Below are 17,953 nucleotides of genomic sequence, written 5' to 3'. Positions count from 1 at the left end.
CAAGGAACCCGGTAGATTTTGGTACGTCTCTCAATCCTAGATAACTAACCAAAAACATTAAAAGGCTAATCCTAAATGTAAATACTTCCCCGTTAAGGCGAAAGTCGCAGCACGGTTATAAATTTTAAAAATTTTCATCAGGTAAGACTATAATGGCTAGATATATACGTTACGGTCATGTTTAATTGAGATGGATAGACCTAGAGTGAGTGAATACCGCCTCATTTCTTGTTCCTCGTTTGGTTGTGGATTTAGGGCGGAGTCGCTCAGTCAACAGTCCTCCCCAACTTAATTATACATGACTAGTATATGTTAGGCGATTATAGAAAGGCCTCGTGGGAATCCATTCATGAAAGGTACTCTACTCAGAAACACTCATGACCCTCTACAGTTCCGCGTCGACTCTATCAGTCCAAGTATCCGCGACAGTGATACACGGGACAAAACCCGAGACGCCAAGAACTGGTGTGCCCGTTCAGCACATGACCCTATCGACCCTCATTCTATTTCATGTCGATGTATGCCAACTTCGACGCCTCTATCGATCATGGTTTGACTTAGTGCAACCATGTGTAAATCCCTAGTGTTGTGTAAAAAGAACTTTCAGCATAGCCATTACGGCAAATAAAGGTTCTTCCGAACCTAAACAAAATAAAAATAATAAAGACTAATGCGATCTGTTAGTCTTCACTCTTATTTTAAACCTTCCGAAGTACCCAGGAGAAGGGTACCGTGCGCTGTTAACCAACCCTTCTTAGACAGAAAGAAACTGAAGCGAAAGACACTACAGGTATTCCAGAAGATGATAACCACTCGAAGTCTACTCCGTAGATCCCCCAGAAAGACCCTTCGCACCTCGCAATCAGGTTCGTGAATCAAGAGGATGGAACTCATGGGACTGACCACTATAACTGAGTATATGCATAAGGGTGGTATATAATTGAGACAAAAAAGATTTAAGATGTGTGCTTCCTCCCTACTCTCTATTCCTCGTTGGGTTGTGGGTCTGGGGTGGAGTCGCACAACCGAACATCCGGCCGACCTCAATTATATACGGCTTGCATACACCAAGTAGTAGTGGTTAAGCCAAGTATGAGCTCTACCACGAACCTCATAGTAAAACCCTTCATCCTATTCCATAGAATAGGAACTAGAGTCAAGAGAACCACTGCGGGTTGAGCTACTATAATGACCACAAATCCGAAATTTGTTGTCATCCTGGTTAAGCCAACATAGTAGCTAACACCCTCGGTTAGTAAGGAAATCTGAGTCGTAAGATGTCAAGCGCATTGACTACGACCATCCACTCACGCTTAATCCCCCGAATTAAGCATCTCAGCGGATATCCCGGAAATCCAGAAGTTGCGATACGTTAACTCTTGAGAAGAATGGATAAGAGATTAAAGTTCTGAGTGATGGAACCCTATACTCACTAGATTTGACCTAGATCGAGAAAACTCAGAACCTTCGGAAGAGTAGTTGCAGAAGATGTTCGCACTACTCAGGCACTTCGTCCACCCCGTTACCGATGAGTAGTGCCTAGGACACTCCGCCCCCTCACGTGGAAGAAGTCATCGTCGCCCTGTAGACGATAGACTGCATTCTCCGAAGTGAACACTAGAATGCCATGAACCCCAGGATAACCTCCGCAGCCAAGAATACTTGACTAAAGTGCGAAAGTAGATTGTGTTAAGCCTTATAACCCAGATCCCGAAGAGATTATAGACTAGACACCAGTCTAGGTGTTAGTCGATGGGTAATACAAGAGCACGCGCTTTCTGCAACTAAGATAAACCAACGCCTTAGAGAATAGGGCACGTCTTAGAGATTCATTGGACTCCTAGGTGTTCCACGAATACTATCTCACACAGAAATAGTAGAACCACCTCCCGAGATAGTCCAACACTTCATAAAATCTCTAAGGATTGAGTTAGCCCTGAGCAGAGCCTACTATTCATGAAACATCAAGGCAAGTAAGAGCATGATCCTTTCCCGATAAGAATCATGTCGTGAAAGTGCTAACTAGACGATAATGTAAAGTTTAAAAACTTTCTAAGCACTCGTCTAGTGAAACCCTATCTCCCTGACCCTGAGGGTTTCTGTTTGAAACATCTCAAGAATCAGAAGTGCAAGTTCATTTTGCACAAGATTGAGATAGACACTCTACAGCAAACAGATACCCGTAGACACGCAATCCATCCGATGATCTAGAAAACCTCTGAAAGCCAATCAACACGGAACACAAATCCAAGGACAACCCGAGCTTTCTAAGAACCAACCAGAAGGGCTACACTCCCAGTATGAGAGAATGTTTGGAACTTCGGAATGGCGATCACGCCAGTGATGACCTCGCCATAGAAAGTACACTATGTTCTAAGTACTGAAAAGCTCTACCCTTCCGAGAGCTTAGGACCATCCGAGATTCTTTACAAGAATTCGTCCAACCCTTGTCAGACCACGACTACTTTCGGAAATTCCACAAGTTTCACCCCAAATCAATCCACTTCTTAGACTTGATCAGTGTTTTCTCGACATCACTCTTTGAATCCCACTCATCTTGATAGAAACCACTGGGAACCCTAACTTCGTAGACGAACCAATAGGAATCGCTAACTGCACGAATCAAAATCCGCATCCTATAAGTGAAGGTTGTTAGAATGCCAAGCAATGGCCAGAGTTCACGTGAGAGCGCGAGGACCAACCAAATAGGATGTACCTTCATAGCTCTACCCGATTGTTCATGATTACTTCCTTGCCTAAACCTAAATTTTGGGATGAAATTCCCTCTAACGGGGGGAGGATGTGACAACCCAAAAATTTCCGTTAGTTTTAACGTCGAAATTAATTACGTCAAAAATTAGCCAAATTTATCATGAAAATATTTTTGACTGGATTTAAACCCGTTGGAATATTTTAAATAATATTCGTCAAGCGAACCAAAATTAAGGCGGTATAATTTTAAAATTTGCCGTGATAAACGATAGTCGTGAAAAACCCCGTCCGCGGTTGGCGTTAGGTGGACCTCAACCAGTCCATAAACTCTACCCTATATAAGGGTTGAGTGGGTTTCATTCCCACCTTTTTCCCACCTTAGACTCTCTCTCTCTCTCTCTCTCTCTCTCTCTCTACAAATCGGGTTTGCTCCAAAATCGCCTCTTTCAAGCCCCCAACTAGTAAGTGGTCTACCCTAACTTGTTGTTTAGCTCATTTAACTTACAAATTCGTGTTTAAATTACCCAAGACCCTCAAGAACATGAGTTTACGGTCCAAGTGTTGGATATAGTGTCTAAGTCCATAACTATATTTGGTATGTACTTGACCCGACCCGGCATGGTCCATTTGGGTTGCACTTCACCCGAACAATTTATGGATAACATTTGAGAATAGTACAAGTTATGATTTATTAATATATTATAAGTTCTAATATATTAATATAAGATCATATTATTTAATTAGTATTGATCTATAATTAATCTAGGATTAATTTAGAGATCAAAGATATTACTAATTAAATATGGGCTTCTATATTTATATAGTGTGGGCTAATGCTTATTTGGAATGGGCTAGGCTTGCATGGAAAAGTCCATGGATACTCCATGGAGATTTAACCCATGGATCTCATGGAAATGGAGAGGCATGGGTATTAGCGTTTACATGGAAGTAACCCTAATCCACCACACTATATAAAGGAGGCTTTGGTTCTTGAAATCACACTAGTTGACACTTGTTGAGGTGAGGGACGATTTCAAGATAGTAGTGACTATTCTCTCAAAGTTCCAAGTTTTGTGGTGATTTGTGATTTCCATTTGAGGCATCCACACTATTGGTGCTAGGCTCTAAAACTCCAAGCAATCAACTACTACAAGGTAAGTATTTCGACTAGCTTTATTTGCTTCATGTTCCCCATGCCATGCTAGTTAGGACATGAACCTTGGAAAAATAATTATTTGCATGTATCTTAGACAAACACAGATCCAAGGTTTATTAGGGTTGCATGTACACTTAAGAAGTGTTAGAATGCTCAAAACCCATCAGTGGTATCATAGCCTAGGCTTGTTTGTTTGATACTTGATGCAATATATTGGAAAAGTCGAAAAACTTGCTGTCTGCCTGATGAACTCGCCGAGTCCATGGGGGGACTCGCCGAGTTCATATGTATCTTCAACGTACTCGCCGAGTAGGTTCATGCACTCGGCGAGTAGGAGCCACAGAGTGCAGATTTTCGACTTTAGTTGCTGGAAATGGACTAGAAACATTACCCTAAACTGTTTTCGTACTTGAAAACTTGTTTTAGATGGTCTAATGTCTTTGCTAATCCATTTACAACAACTAGTTATCAAAATTACAAAGTTTTAGGTGTAATTTTTGATTAATGAAAGTGTTCATATTCATGTTCTTGATCTTATGATGTTTAGATGATCATAGGAATTATTTGTAACCTATGTGGTAGATTAATTCTTGATCATAATGTGTTTTAATTGAGTCCATAACTTGTCCTCAAGTTATGGAAAACCAAGAGTCACACTTGAATTAAAACCATTAAAAGAACACAAGAGTTAGAAAAATGAAGAGTCTTCATTTTATTACTCTATTTAACTCATAAGTTACAAGAAATGAAAAGTTTTGAAAGTTTACAAAACTTGCCCTCAAGTTTTGGAACAAGTAAAGTCATATTAACAACTTTAGTTCCAACCCTTAGAATTTTAAAAGTTAAAATTCTACCCTTATACTTATAGTATTATGATTTAATAATTATATATATATATATATATATATATATATATGTATGTATGTATAAGAACAAAGTCGTCTTACCGCTAGTACGCCTCATTCATGAAGCCGGTCTATAAGGTGGGTATAAGGTTGTTGCCTATGAAATGGCAACTTAATGGGTGTCCACTCTCACCCACCGCTTGCTTGACTGGTGGAGGGTCGTTAGCCGAACGGGTAAGACAAGGACTTATAAATTCTCATTAAAAGTATGATGAATATTATAAAGTAACTAAATGTTTTATTAAATTCCCAATCTTAGTTACTTTAGGAAAAATGTGAATAAGGTGCTAATCCATGAAATTACACTTTACACTTTGTCTAAGTCGTTAGTGGAGCGTGTGTGGTTAACCGGCACACTAACTTGGACTTAACAAGGTAGGTAAAGGGTGACTTAATATTTATCATAGTATCGATGGAGCGTGTGTGGTTAACCGGCACATCGATTGAGGGGTAATTTGTTAAGGGTACCAAGTAATTTGCATGGTTACTTCACACCTCGTTTTGTGATCCTCGGCATCCCAGTCACAAAACTTGGAGGGCACACTCGAGATTGAAACATGCCTTTGAAAAGTTCATTGAATCTCAAAAGAATCTAGGAGTTTCTTAGAACCAAATTAAATATTTTAATACTTTGACTTTGGTGGAAATTGGTGAATCGTCATTCACCTACCTTTCAAATATGTTATTACTTAGATTACGGCATACCTCTTCTAAGTATAATATATTGTGATTGGGTCCTAGACTTAATACTACATTTGGGTGTTTTATTAAGGACTATCTCTATATCTAAACTAATCCTTCTTTCTTCTTTTATCAGATGTCTGCAAACAACGCTGCTTCTGGCTCTAATCCTAGTGGCTCCTTTTCTCTTATGAACTTGTGTGGGAAAGTCACTTTTGATGGATCCAACTTTAATGAATGGATCAGAAACATCAGAATGATTACTCGCTACGAGGACAAAGAATATGTCCTCGATAAGAAGCTTAAGGAAATTGATGAGACAGTTGCTACTCCTCAAGAGATCACTGAGTTTAGGGCACATGAAAGGGATGCCACCAAAGTGGCATGCATCATGATGGCCACTATGACCGCGGATCTCCAAACATCCTATGAAAATTTCTACCCCTATGAGATGCACCAAGACTTGATGGAAAGATACCATCAAAGTGCTCGTCAAGAGAGGTATGAAATCATCTCCTCCATGATAACAACTCGCATGAAGGATGGTGAACCCATCACGGGCCACATGCAGAAAATGCAAAGATTTGTGGACCGTTTGCTGAAGCTAAATGTGAACTTCCCTGAGGAGTTTGCAATAGATATCATTTTGCACTCCTTACCTTCATGTTATGATCAATTCCGCATGACATACCACATGAACAAGGAAGAGGTCACTCTCAGCAAACTTCAAGGACTCCTAAAGACCGTGGAAAGTGGTCTTAAGGGTAAGGTGATTGTTACTCCTACTCCTACCAACACCACCCCTGTCTTGGAAATCGGGAAAGGACGAGGGAAGAAGAGAAAGAGTTCTTCGAAGGGTACCAAGGTTAGGACCCTTGATGGCTCTTCTTCAAGTGGAACCAAGAAAGGTTTCATCACTCCTTCTTCTGACCCAAAAGAGGCTGAATGCTTCTATTGCCATGAAAAGGCACATTGGAAGTGGAACTGCCCAAAGTACCAGCAAGATGTGAAGGATGGGAAAGTTAAACCCAACCATGCAGGTATTTAAACTATCTTATCTAATAACTCACCCCATTCTAATTCTTGGGTCCTTGATACCGGTTGTGGTATTCATATCTGTTCTGATTTACAGGGACTAAGAAGAAGTGAGAATGTGGAGCAAGGAAGAATAAACTTGATCATGGGAAACAGGAAAGCTTCACCTGTCACCAAGATTGGAGTTTATACTTTATCGCTAAGTAGTGGGTTTAGTTTAGATTTGAATAAGTGTTGTTATTCGCCAGAAATGGCAAGAAATATTATTTCCTTTCATGCATTGTATAAACAAGGTTTCACCTTTTCATTTGATAATGAAGTTGGTTCTATTAATGCTTCCTTTAATAATGTTCTTTATTTTAAAGCATTACCTTGTGATGGCGTGTATGAAACAGTATCTATGGTTGATAACTTAGGAAATAATGTATTGTGTATTGATTCTGTTAATAATAATAACTTGGATAAAGTATCATTATGGCATTGTCGTCTTGGACATATAAGCAAGAAACGCATAGGCCAACTCCAAAAGGATGGAGTCTTGGATTCATTTAACCTAAAGTCAGATGATAGTTGCGAATCATGCTTACTTGGAAAAATGACAAAGTCACCCTTCACAGGCTCTTGTGAGAGGGGTGAAGGTTTGTTGGACCTTGTACACACGGATGTGTGTGGACCATTCAAACATGCCACAAGGGATGCTAATCGCTATTATTTGACTTTTACTGATGATTACAATAGATATGGATATGTCTACTTAATCAAGCATAAGTTAGAGACTTTCGAAAGGTTTAAGGAATTTAAACAAGAAGTCGAGAATCAATTGGGCAGGAACATTAAGATGCTTCGATCTGATCGAGGTGGTGAGTATCTTAGTTCAGAGTTCCTCGACTATCTTAGGGGATGTGGGATTGTCTCATAATTGACACCTCCCAGAACACCACAGTTGAATGGTGTAGCTGAGAGGCGTAATCGAACCTTGTTGGATATGGTTCGTTCCATGATGAGTCGAGCTTCGCTACCAGTCTCATTCTGGGGGTATGCCTTAGAGACTACCGCCCATATCCTTAATCTAGTCCCTACAAAGAAAGTTGCCAAAACTCCTCACGAGATGTGGACTGGTAAAGTACCTAAACTAGACCACATCAAGATTTGGGGTTGCGAGGCTTTTGTGAGGCACGAGTCTCATGATAAGCTAGAACCCCGAAGCGAGAGGTGTATTTTCATCGGCTACCCACAAAGATCCTTTGGTTACCTCTTCTACAGACCTAGTGATAATGTGGTCTTTGTAGCAAGAAGAGGAGTCTTTCGAGAGAGAATTTATAAGCCAAGGAGACAGTGGGAGGCAAATTGATCTTGAAGAAATTCAAGAGTCAAGTGGTGAAGGAACTTCAAATGCTAGCTCTCAACTTGAGGAGGAAACTCCTGTTGAGCCAGTTGACGAGTCTGTACCTCTGAGGCGTTCCATGAGAGTTAGGAATGCACCTGAGCATTACTATGGTTTCCATATTACTGCGGAAGGTGAGACACTTATTAGTGATGAGACACTAGTAGGTCTGGATGAACCTAACAGCTACGAGGAAGCCATGGCAGGCCCCAAGTCTGCTAAATGGAAAGAGGCTATGGATAGCAAGATACAATCCATGTATGACAATCAAGTTTGGAACTTGGTTGAGAATGTACCAGGTCGTAAGACTGTAGGGTGCAAATGGATCTTCAAGAAGAAGACCGACATGGATGGTAATGTACACACTTATAAGGCTCGACTGGTTGCAAAGGGCTTCTCTCAAATTCCTGGAGTGGATTATGATGAGACCTTTTCTCCAGTAGCCAAGATTAAGTCTATTAGGGTTATGTTAGCCATAGCTACATTTCATGACTATGAAATTTGGCAAATGGATGTCAAAACCGCTTTCCTTAATGGGAAATTGACTGAAGATGTTTACATGAGTCAGCCAGAAGGTTTTGTCAGCAACGAATACCCTAATAGAGTGTGTAAGCTTGAGAAATCCATTTATGGATTAAAGCAAGCACCTCGCAGATGGAATCTTTGCTTTGATGAAAAGGTCAAGGAATTTGGCTTTTCTAGGAGTGAAGATGAATCTTGTATTTATGTCAAGGCTAGTGGGAGTATAGTTAGTTTTTTGGTACTGTATGTGGATGACATACTACTCATAGGAAATGACATCCCAACCCTGCAGAAAGTAAAATCCTGGCTTGGGAAGTGTTTCGCTATGAAGGACCTAGGTGAAGCTGCCTATATCCTAAGGATAAGGATTTTGAGAAACAGGAGTAAAAGACTAATTGGACTTAGTCAAAGCACCTATGTGGAGAAGGTGTTGAAAAGATTCAACATGCATAACTCCAAGAAAGGTGAGTTACCCATTCAGAGTAACGCCAGATTGAGTAAGACACAAAGCCCTAGTACTGAGGCTGAGATAGCAGAAATGAGTCGACTACCTTATGCTTCAGCTGTAGGATTGATCATGTATGCTATGATGTGTACTCGACCTGATGTAGCCTTTGCTTTAAGCATGGTTAGCAAGTATCAGGGGAACCCTGGCAAGGAACGCTGGACTGCGGTAAAGAATATCCTCAAGTACCTGCGAAGGACTAAGGACTGGGTCCTTACCTTCGGTGGGAGTGATGACTTGAGAGTTGTAGGGTATAGTGATGCTAGCTTCCAGACTAATAGGGATAATTTCCGCTCTCAGTCGGGCTGGGTCTTTACCTTAAACGGAGGAGCAATCACTTGGAAGAGTTCCAAGCAGGAGACAGTGGCAGATTCCACTTGTGAATCAGAGTATATAGCAGCAAGCGAGGCAGCAAAGGAGGCTATATGGCTAAAGAACTTCATCGGAGACCTTGGAGTTGTACCAGCTATAAAAGAGCCAATGGAAATTTTCTGTGACAGCAATAGTGCGGTTGCCTTAGCCAAGGAACCAAGAGATCATGGGAGATCCAGACACATTGACAGAAAATATCACTTCATCAGACATCGAATAGAAGAAGGAATCCTTGTGGCAAAAAGGGTATCATCGGATGAGAACCCAGCAGATCCCCTCATGAAGGGACTGAGTAGGGTTAAGCATCTCCAGCATGCTCGGAGCATAGGGCTGAAGGATGATATAAGTTTTAGTAGTTAGATAAATTATGAAATTTGTAAAGTGTAATTGACATTAGATGATGAATAAAAGGTGTTTTATTTATGAGTAAAGTGTTGCTATTCTCTTGTCAATCTTTTACTATATTTCTTTTGCATGTTTTGACTTCTAGAATAATTATGTTTGGTATATCATATTATTCAAACCTCCACAGTCGGTCATATGTCGGAAGTAGGTATGAATCAAGATTGTCATGATTGGTTGCAGAGGTCTAAGGTGTTGGACATGGCTACAACAATCATGAGTGCTCATAAGTTCTGAGCATTGGACTCAACCCACGCTCACTAGAATCACTTCATGGAATTTTATCTCGAGTGATCGTGAGACGGTAATATCATATAAGTCTTCAAACCTAGATATATGATTTGTTACTTACGAGTTGATTATGCATTGATTGTACGAAAACGCATTGGTAACTCGATGTTATAAAACGTGCATTTGTGTATAATTCAATGAGTGGTAGAACAAACATATGAGTTGAAGATTATCTGTTCCTTCTAGGATTAGAAGCTGATATCTGGGCCCCTCGATGATTGTGTTTTGACCTATGTACCGGGCCCGGTCAGAACTAAATTGATGTGTTCAGTTAAGTTCTATGTCAAACAAATCGGAAATCGGGAAACAAATGTTGGACAATAAGTAAGACCATGTTCCATGTATTTGTCCGGCTGATATCTAGAACAGAGGATTATATGATCACTTATCTAAATGGCGTGTTCTAGTTCAACAGAGTTTAAAGAGCTACAATTGCTGATCGGTTCCTGAAGTCATACTTGCAACTATAGTTATTAGACTTATCCAAGTGGGAGACTGTTGGATATAGTGTCTAAGTCCATAACTATATTTGGTATGTACTTGACCCGACCCGGCATGGTCCATTTGGGTTGCACTTCACCCGAACAATTTATGGATAACATTTGAGAATAGTACAAGTTATGATTTATTAATATATTATAAGTTCTAATATATTAATATAAGATCATATTATTTAATTAGTATTGATCTATAATTAATCTAGGATTAATTTAGAGATCAAAGATATTACTAATTAAATATGGGCTTCTATATTTATATAGTGTGGGCTAATGCTTATTTGGAATGGGCTAGGCTTGCATGGAAAAGTCCATGGATACTCCATGGAGCTTTAACCCATGGATCTCATGGAAATGAAGAGGCATGGGTATTAGGGTTTACATGGAAGTAACCCTAATCCACTACACTATATAAAGGAGACTTTGGTTCTTGAAATCACACTAGTTGACACTTGTTGAGGTGAGGGCCGATTTCAAGATTGTAGTGACTATTCTCTCAAAGTTCCAAGTTTTGTGGTGATTTATGATTTCCATTTGAGGCATCCACACTATTGGTGCTAGGCTCTAAAACTCCAAGCAATCAACTACTACTACAAGGTAAGTATTTCTACTAGCTGTATTTGATTCATGTTCCTCATGCCATGCTAGTTAGGACATGAACCTTGGAAAAATAATTATTTGCATGTATCTTAGACAAACATAGATCCAAGGTTTATTAGGGTTGCATGTACACTTAGGAAGTGTTAGAATGCTCAAAACCCATCACCAAGAACACCTTCATGGACCGTAAACACTCACAAATGGGGTTTTAATGCTCAAAAACCCTTCCAAACCACTTATGGTGCTTAGTTATGACTTAGAGGCTTACATGAAAGGACTTAGAACACCAAAGTCTTAGCAAATGGGGAGTAAACATGATTTTACGGTCTAAGAACATCCTTAGACCGTAAACCCCTCTTCAAGGGCCATGAACACCTTTTAAGGTGTTAGAATTGCCCTCAAACACCTCTTATGGCTTGGGTAAATGTCTAAAATCAACCACAATTGAAGTAGAGGCTTTAAACATCAATTAAACCAAGGACTTAGGAGTTTACGGCCATAAACCCCCCTAGGATTGGTCCATGGGCCGTAAACTCCATAAAATGGTCATATGATGCCCCTAACACCCCTTATGACTTGTATAATTGACTAGAAACAAGTATGAACCATCAAAACACAAAAGGAATGGGCTAACATGAGTTTACGACCATAAACTCATATGTTTATGGCCGTAAACTCCTCATGGAGTGGTCATGGACCCTAAACTCCCTAAAAGGGTCCATTTCGAGCCTAAACCACTTCCTATACCCTAGAATTGAACCTAGCCTAACTCCATGAGTGAGATAAGACCTTAAAGCATCCAAGGACACACCACCCATTAGTTTACGGTTGTAAACTCATGGGGATAAGGTCTTAGGGCCGTAAACTCTATAAAGAGTTTACTCTTGAAGAGTAAACTCCCTAACTAGGCCATACACTCCCTTAGATGTTACCCGAGACACCCCTAGCACTTAACCAAAGTGTTTTCCGCTTATTATGATGCGTATACGTGTTTAATTAGTATTATGATTACTAATTGTATGTAAACATATGTCATCATATGTTAATAGGTTACTAAGTGTGTTCAAGTCTTACTTGACACCGAGCACCCAACCGGCACCTCCATCCGATCCACTTACAACAGGTGAGTTCATACCCCTAAATTAACCTTTTAAATTTTTTTACATGCTTTTATGGGGGGATACAAGTTAAAACATGCCAGTTATCATATCAATCATATGTGATTGATAACCCGCATGCAAAAGGATTTATCACACTTTCAGTTGTTTTACCAAGTATGATACTGTAGATGGTTTCCAAGACGTTTTTACTCGATTAGATCTTTTCTCAAAATTTTCTCTCATGCTGTATGTTTTACTTCTAAACCAGTTACAGCAGTGTTTTAAACAAAGGTTTTCTTTACTTATATTGTGTTATCAAATTATAAATGTGTTTATGAATGGTTTTCAAAGCTTGTTTTACATAACTATATCAAGTCGTAAATTCTTAAGTGTAAAGGTTTTCCAAAGTTTTCGTCAAAGTTTTCTTCTATGCTTCTATGCTTCTACTTCGTTAAATGCATGTCTGTACTTGTATAGTTATATAAATAATGTTTAAAGGACTTAGGAAGGCTAGTTCGCCCTATTTCCTTTTCCTTGTTGGGATGTGGTCTGGTGGGTATCGGATATCCGTCCGAAGGTCGTTTAATCATTAATTATATATCATGTATACATGTATAGACATAAAGGTTTCCATCGGCCAGTTCATGTTCCTTGGGTAGCAAGGGCATCCTCCCACTCGTCAGTCATAGATCAGGGACACTAGTAACTATTATAGGAATAGTTAGGAAGCTCTATTCACTCTTTCTAGTACGCGAATTCCAAAGGACTCGGTTCAGTTGTGAGTCTCTATCGTTAGTCCAGCACTTACATCAGAATTCACTATACGAGATGCATCTTCAGGACACAGATTTCCCTATTGTCATGTTGGTAACCAGAGTCTCCTGTAGGGAGAGCGGGCATTGTGTGCATAGATCTATACGGGATTGACACCCCCGCACCCTGACTGCTAGCTACAGTCCAAGGCCTACCAAGCCAAGGGGTGACAAATGTCATGTTTATTCCGACGCTTGCAGGGCGTGAAGTACTCTAGTGTCAATCAGTATGGTTACGAGTATCTCCATGTTTACCTTATAATTCATGGCCTTAACGTAACGAGAATTAACACTGTATTCTTGAAACAACACTCTTAGGATTACCCTTTTTTTAGACCTTGCTAGATGTATCTTTCATTTGATACTGTCCGGGGTCTGTGTTTCTTTTTTTTAGACCTTGCTAGCTGTATCTTTCATTTGATACTGTCTGGGGTCTGTGTTTCTTTGTTTTAGACCTTGCTAGCTGTATCTTTCATTTGATACTGTCTGGGGTCTATGTTTCATTGTTTTAGACATAGCTAGTCGTATCGTACATTTGATACCGTCTGGGGTCTGTGTTTCCTTTTATTAGACTGAGCCAGGCGTATCATTTAGCCGATACTCTCCTGGAGTCTATGATTTCTTTTGCCTTAGTCAGCAGTATTTTCTGTTGAGGCATATGTTATTTTCCCTTAGTATTTTTACTAGTGATATCCTCCTACTTTCATTAAAAATCAAATACCGTATTTTGGTAATGATAGTATTTCGGGGAAAATTACTCTTTAAAACATAACTCTGTCGAGTCTTGGTAGAAGACTGCTTTTATATAGAAAATATAGGATTTTCTGGAAAGGACTCTAATATACCGTAGATTCTAAACTACTACTTTTTTATAAAGTTATTCTGAATAAAATGCTTACTTACACAAATGACACTAAATACTTATGAACTCACCAGCATTTATAAAAATGATGATACTCGCTTTCAAAATAACTTGTATTCTCAGATCAGCAATAGACATGTACACCCGGGAGCTTTCGTGAAGCCAGCCTAGAACCGTTTTGCATCTATACTAGTTTCTGTATTACTTTGATTGACTCTATAAAATGTAACTTATGTAAAACTATTACTATTAATTCAATGGTTGTTGTACTTTGATTACTATACTGCATATGTTGTGATACTTGACATGACGTCATCTACCCCAGAACGTTTCCGCCGTTCCGGTTTTGGGGTGTGACACCTGATTATAACCACACTATCTGAGTAAGACCTATGTGAAAGATCAATTTCGAAACACTAACAATATTTAATATTTTTACCATGGCAAAGTTTGAAACGTAGACCGTATGAAAGTTTACACCTCAACAAGGGCGGAGGCAATACAGGGGCTAGCATGTGTGTTGCCCCCCCCCCCCCAAACTTCTTTTATTTCTATTATATAATTGTAACTATAAATTTATGTCTATTTTATTTAAGCCCAAAATAAAATTCAAGTTAAGCCCACTGCCCCTCCTATCGCCCAATTAACTTAACAAAAATACCAAATACATACCACAAGTTAGAAGAGGTCGATTTAGAGCCGCCTTTAGAGCTGCCAGCAATTACTTCAAAGGAAAATTGCAATTTAATTCATTCGGCAAGAACATCAATTACAATTTAATTCATTGGCACTCTCAGGTAATTTCTAATTCTTATTAGCTAATACATATTGAATTTTTTTTTTGTAACTTGTGGTTAATATTTATTTTGAACAGTGTAATTTGTAATTAATGATTATATTATGATTGGTTAATTGGTTTGTTAATTTTTATAATTATAGGGTAAACCATGAGCAAAAAAAGAACAATTGATTCTTTTTTTTTCAAACGAAAAGAAGATGTTAATGACCCACAACCTAAAGGAAATAATAATATGGAAGAGCCGATTAGTGTTGAACCTGAAAAAGATGATGTTTCAAATTCAAGAGAGGTAAACTTAGATTCTTTGATTCGTGATCCCAGAGAACGACCTTTGATCTTAAGTTATCCAAGTCACCAACGTGATAAGATTAGACGATTATATATTAAACTTGGACCATACCAAATTCAAAAATCAAAGTATCCTTCAAGTCCTAGTGGTCCAAATGGTTCTATGCTTAGTTTTCAACAAGCTTGGTTTAAAAAATGTTGGTGGTTGGAATATTCAGAGAAAAAGGATGCTGCATTTTGTTTCCCTTGCTTTCTTTTTATAAGAAACCTATTGGACGAGTCGGGTCAGATACATTTACCATAGCAGGGTTTAATAGATAGAAAAAGGGTGAATTGTTGCAAAGATTGTGCTTTCATCGTCCATGAAGGTAAGACCCCAGCCTCAACACATAATTTTTCTGTCAGATGCTATGAAGATTTAAAAAACCAATTGTGTCACATAGAGAATGTGATAGAGAAACAAACGACTCAACAAGTTATGGATAATAGATTACGCCTTAAAGTTTCTATTGAGGCTATTAAATGGCTTACATTTCAAGCATGTGCTTTAAGAGGTCATGATGAGGGACCTCACTCAAGAAATCAAGGGAATTTCCTTGAACTTATAAAGTCGCTTGCTTCTTATAACAAGACTATTGATGATGTTGTGTTAGAAAATGCTCCTCAAAATGCAAAGTACACATCACCGAATATCCAAAAAGAAATATTACGTGTTTTAGCTACAAATGTACAAAAAACAATTCATGATGAAATTGGGACTACAAAATTTTGTTTGATAGTTGAAGAGTCTCAAGATGAATCTAAGAAAGAACAAATGGCTATTATTGTGAGATTTGTTGACCAAGATGGAAATGTCAAAGAAAGATTTTTGGATTTGATTCATGTCAAAGATACAACTTCATCGACCTTGAAAGTTGAGATAATGTGTTCATTGTCTTATCATAATCTTAGTGTCCAAGATATTCGGGGTCAAGGATATGATGGAGCTAGTAACATGCATGGAGAATGGAATGGGTTACAAGCATTATTATTAAACAAATGCCCTTATGCTTATTACATACATTGTTTTGCTCATCAATTGCAATTGGCTGTAGTTGCAGCATCAAAAGATGTGACTGAGGTACATAACTTCTTCAAAACTTTAAACTTTATAGTAAATGGCATAAGTTCTTCTTCCAATCACAATGATCAATTCCAAGATGCTCAAATTGCTGAAATTTCTCATTTAATTGAGGCTGATGAGATTGAGAGTGGAAAAGGAAAAAATCAAATGCGAACACTACAAAGGCTTGGAGATACTAGGTGGAGTTCTCATTTCAAATCAATATGTAGTTTGATGAGACTTTTTGGTCCATCTTGTGTAGTGTTGATTGACATTGCTACAAAAGGTTTTACATCTTCTCAAAAAGGCGATGCAATATTTGCACTTAAACATGCAATGTCATTTGATTTTGTCATTGTTTTGCATATGATGAAATATATAATGGGGATAACTGACAAGCTTTGCCAATATTTACAACAAAAATCTATAGATATTATTAATGCATTGGCCTTGGTTTCCACAACAAAAATATTGCTTCAAAAACTGAGAGATGAAGGTTGGCAATCACTTTTGGATCAAGTGGATTGTTTTTGTAAAAGAAGTGACATTTTGGTCCCTGATATGAATGAAACTTACAAATATGTAATTCGGACACGGCGTGATAAAGACAATATCACTACAGAGCATCACTACCGAGTTGAATTCTTTATTGCTGCTATTGATAGTCAGTTGCAAGAGTTGAATTCTAGATTTAATGAGTCTGTAACAGAACTTCTCCATCTTAGTGTTGCACTAGATCCAAAAAAGTCCTTGAATGTTGAAGATATATGTAAATTGGCAACAACTTATTATCCTTTGGACTTTACAGAGCACGGAATTCATTTGTTGAAACTTGAGTTACGACATTATGAGTTAGATGTGTGCAATCACCCACAATTGAAAAAATCTTCTACACTTTCTGAGTTGTGCAGGGGTCTACATGAAACTGGAAAGGCGGGTACTTATCCTCTGTTTGACAGACCGATTCGCATTATATTGACGCTTCTCATTTCTACTACGACATCTGAAAGAGCATTCTCAGCAATGAAAATCGTGAAAATGCGACTTTGGAATACCATGAATGATGATTTTCTTAGAAGTTGTCTGCTTATTAACATTGAGAGAGAGATTGCTGATATATTTTCCACAGATAAACTTATAGATGGTTTTTCTTCTATAAAACAAAGATTCACACAACTTAAAGTGAGAAAGGTACTATTTCTTATACTTTTACAAATTTTTAATTGTATTCTTCTAAATTGAAGATAATATCATATGTATCTATGTTCTAAGTCGTTCTTTTAATAATAACAGGTTAATGTATGAGAATCGGTGCTTATGATCATTTGAAAACTTTTGAAGATTGGTTCTTGCAAAGATTGATATAGTTCCTATTTGGACGATTTTTTTTTCTTTGTCGGTATCTCATTCAATTTTATAGAATCGATTATGTTATTCTAATATTTTTTAAACTTTTTTATATAAGCCCTCCTTATCTTTAAATCTTAGCTCCGTCCCTACACCTCAACCACAAGATCCTATCGTAGAGGCAAAATTCTCATATAGTATAAGAATCGTATTTTCCGGTTAATCGTTAAAACATTGAATCAAAACAATTAGCATATGTCGAATTGGATAAGATGATTATTGAGTCGAGTTTGCCAACTACATCTCCGACCGTTGTTTTACACAAGTATTACATGTAACAGTGTGGTGCAAACATATGCATTCAATGCAACTTGAAAGTATTATTAGAAAAGAAGGCACCAACATGGGTGTCATGGATGAAATCCTAACGTGTATCATTAGAAAAGAAGTTAAGAATGTGATCGACAGGATGGACGACTCAAATTGATGGATACGACAACTTTAGTGATGCGATTTGTAAAACGGCCAAACCTGCGATGGAAAATGTCAGTATACAGGTTATATGAAAACTTCATCATAAC

At 38.3% G+C, this 17,953-nt stretch overlaps 1 protein-coding gene across 1 annotated transcript; it reads left to right on the top strand.

Moving 5' to 3' along the window:
* The first annotated feature begins 15,401 nt into the window (after positions 1–15,401).
* LOC145089231 (uncharacterized) lies at positions 15,402–17,330 on the top strand. Its single transcript, XM_079027697.1, has 2 exons — positions 15,402–17,216; positions 17,319–17,330. The coding sequence occupies exons 1-2, from the start codon at positions 15,402–15,404 to the stop codon at positions 17,328–17,330; spliced, it is 1,827 nt and encodes a 608-aa protein (XP_078883823.1).
* The last annotated feature ends 623 nt before the right edge of the window (positions 17,331–17,953 follow it).

The sequence above is a fragment of the Lactuca serriola genome, chromosome 2, assembly GCF_051521515.1.
Source record: "Lactuca serriola cultivar US96UC23 chromosome 2, Lser_US96UC23_V15, whole genome shotgun sequence".
NCBI lineage: Eukaryota > Viridiplantae > Streptophyta > Magnoliopsida > Asterales > Asteraceae > Lactuca > Lactuca serriola.
The sequence above is the reverse complement of the archived record's forward strand: the minus strand, read 5'-3'. Positions and strand labels throughout refer to the sequence as shown.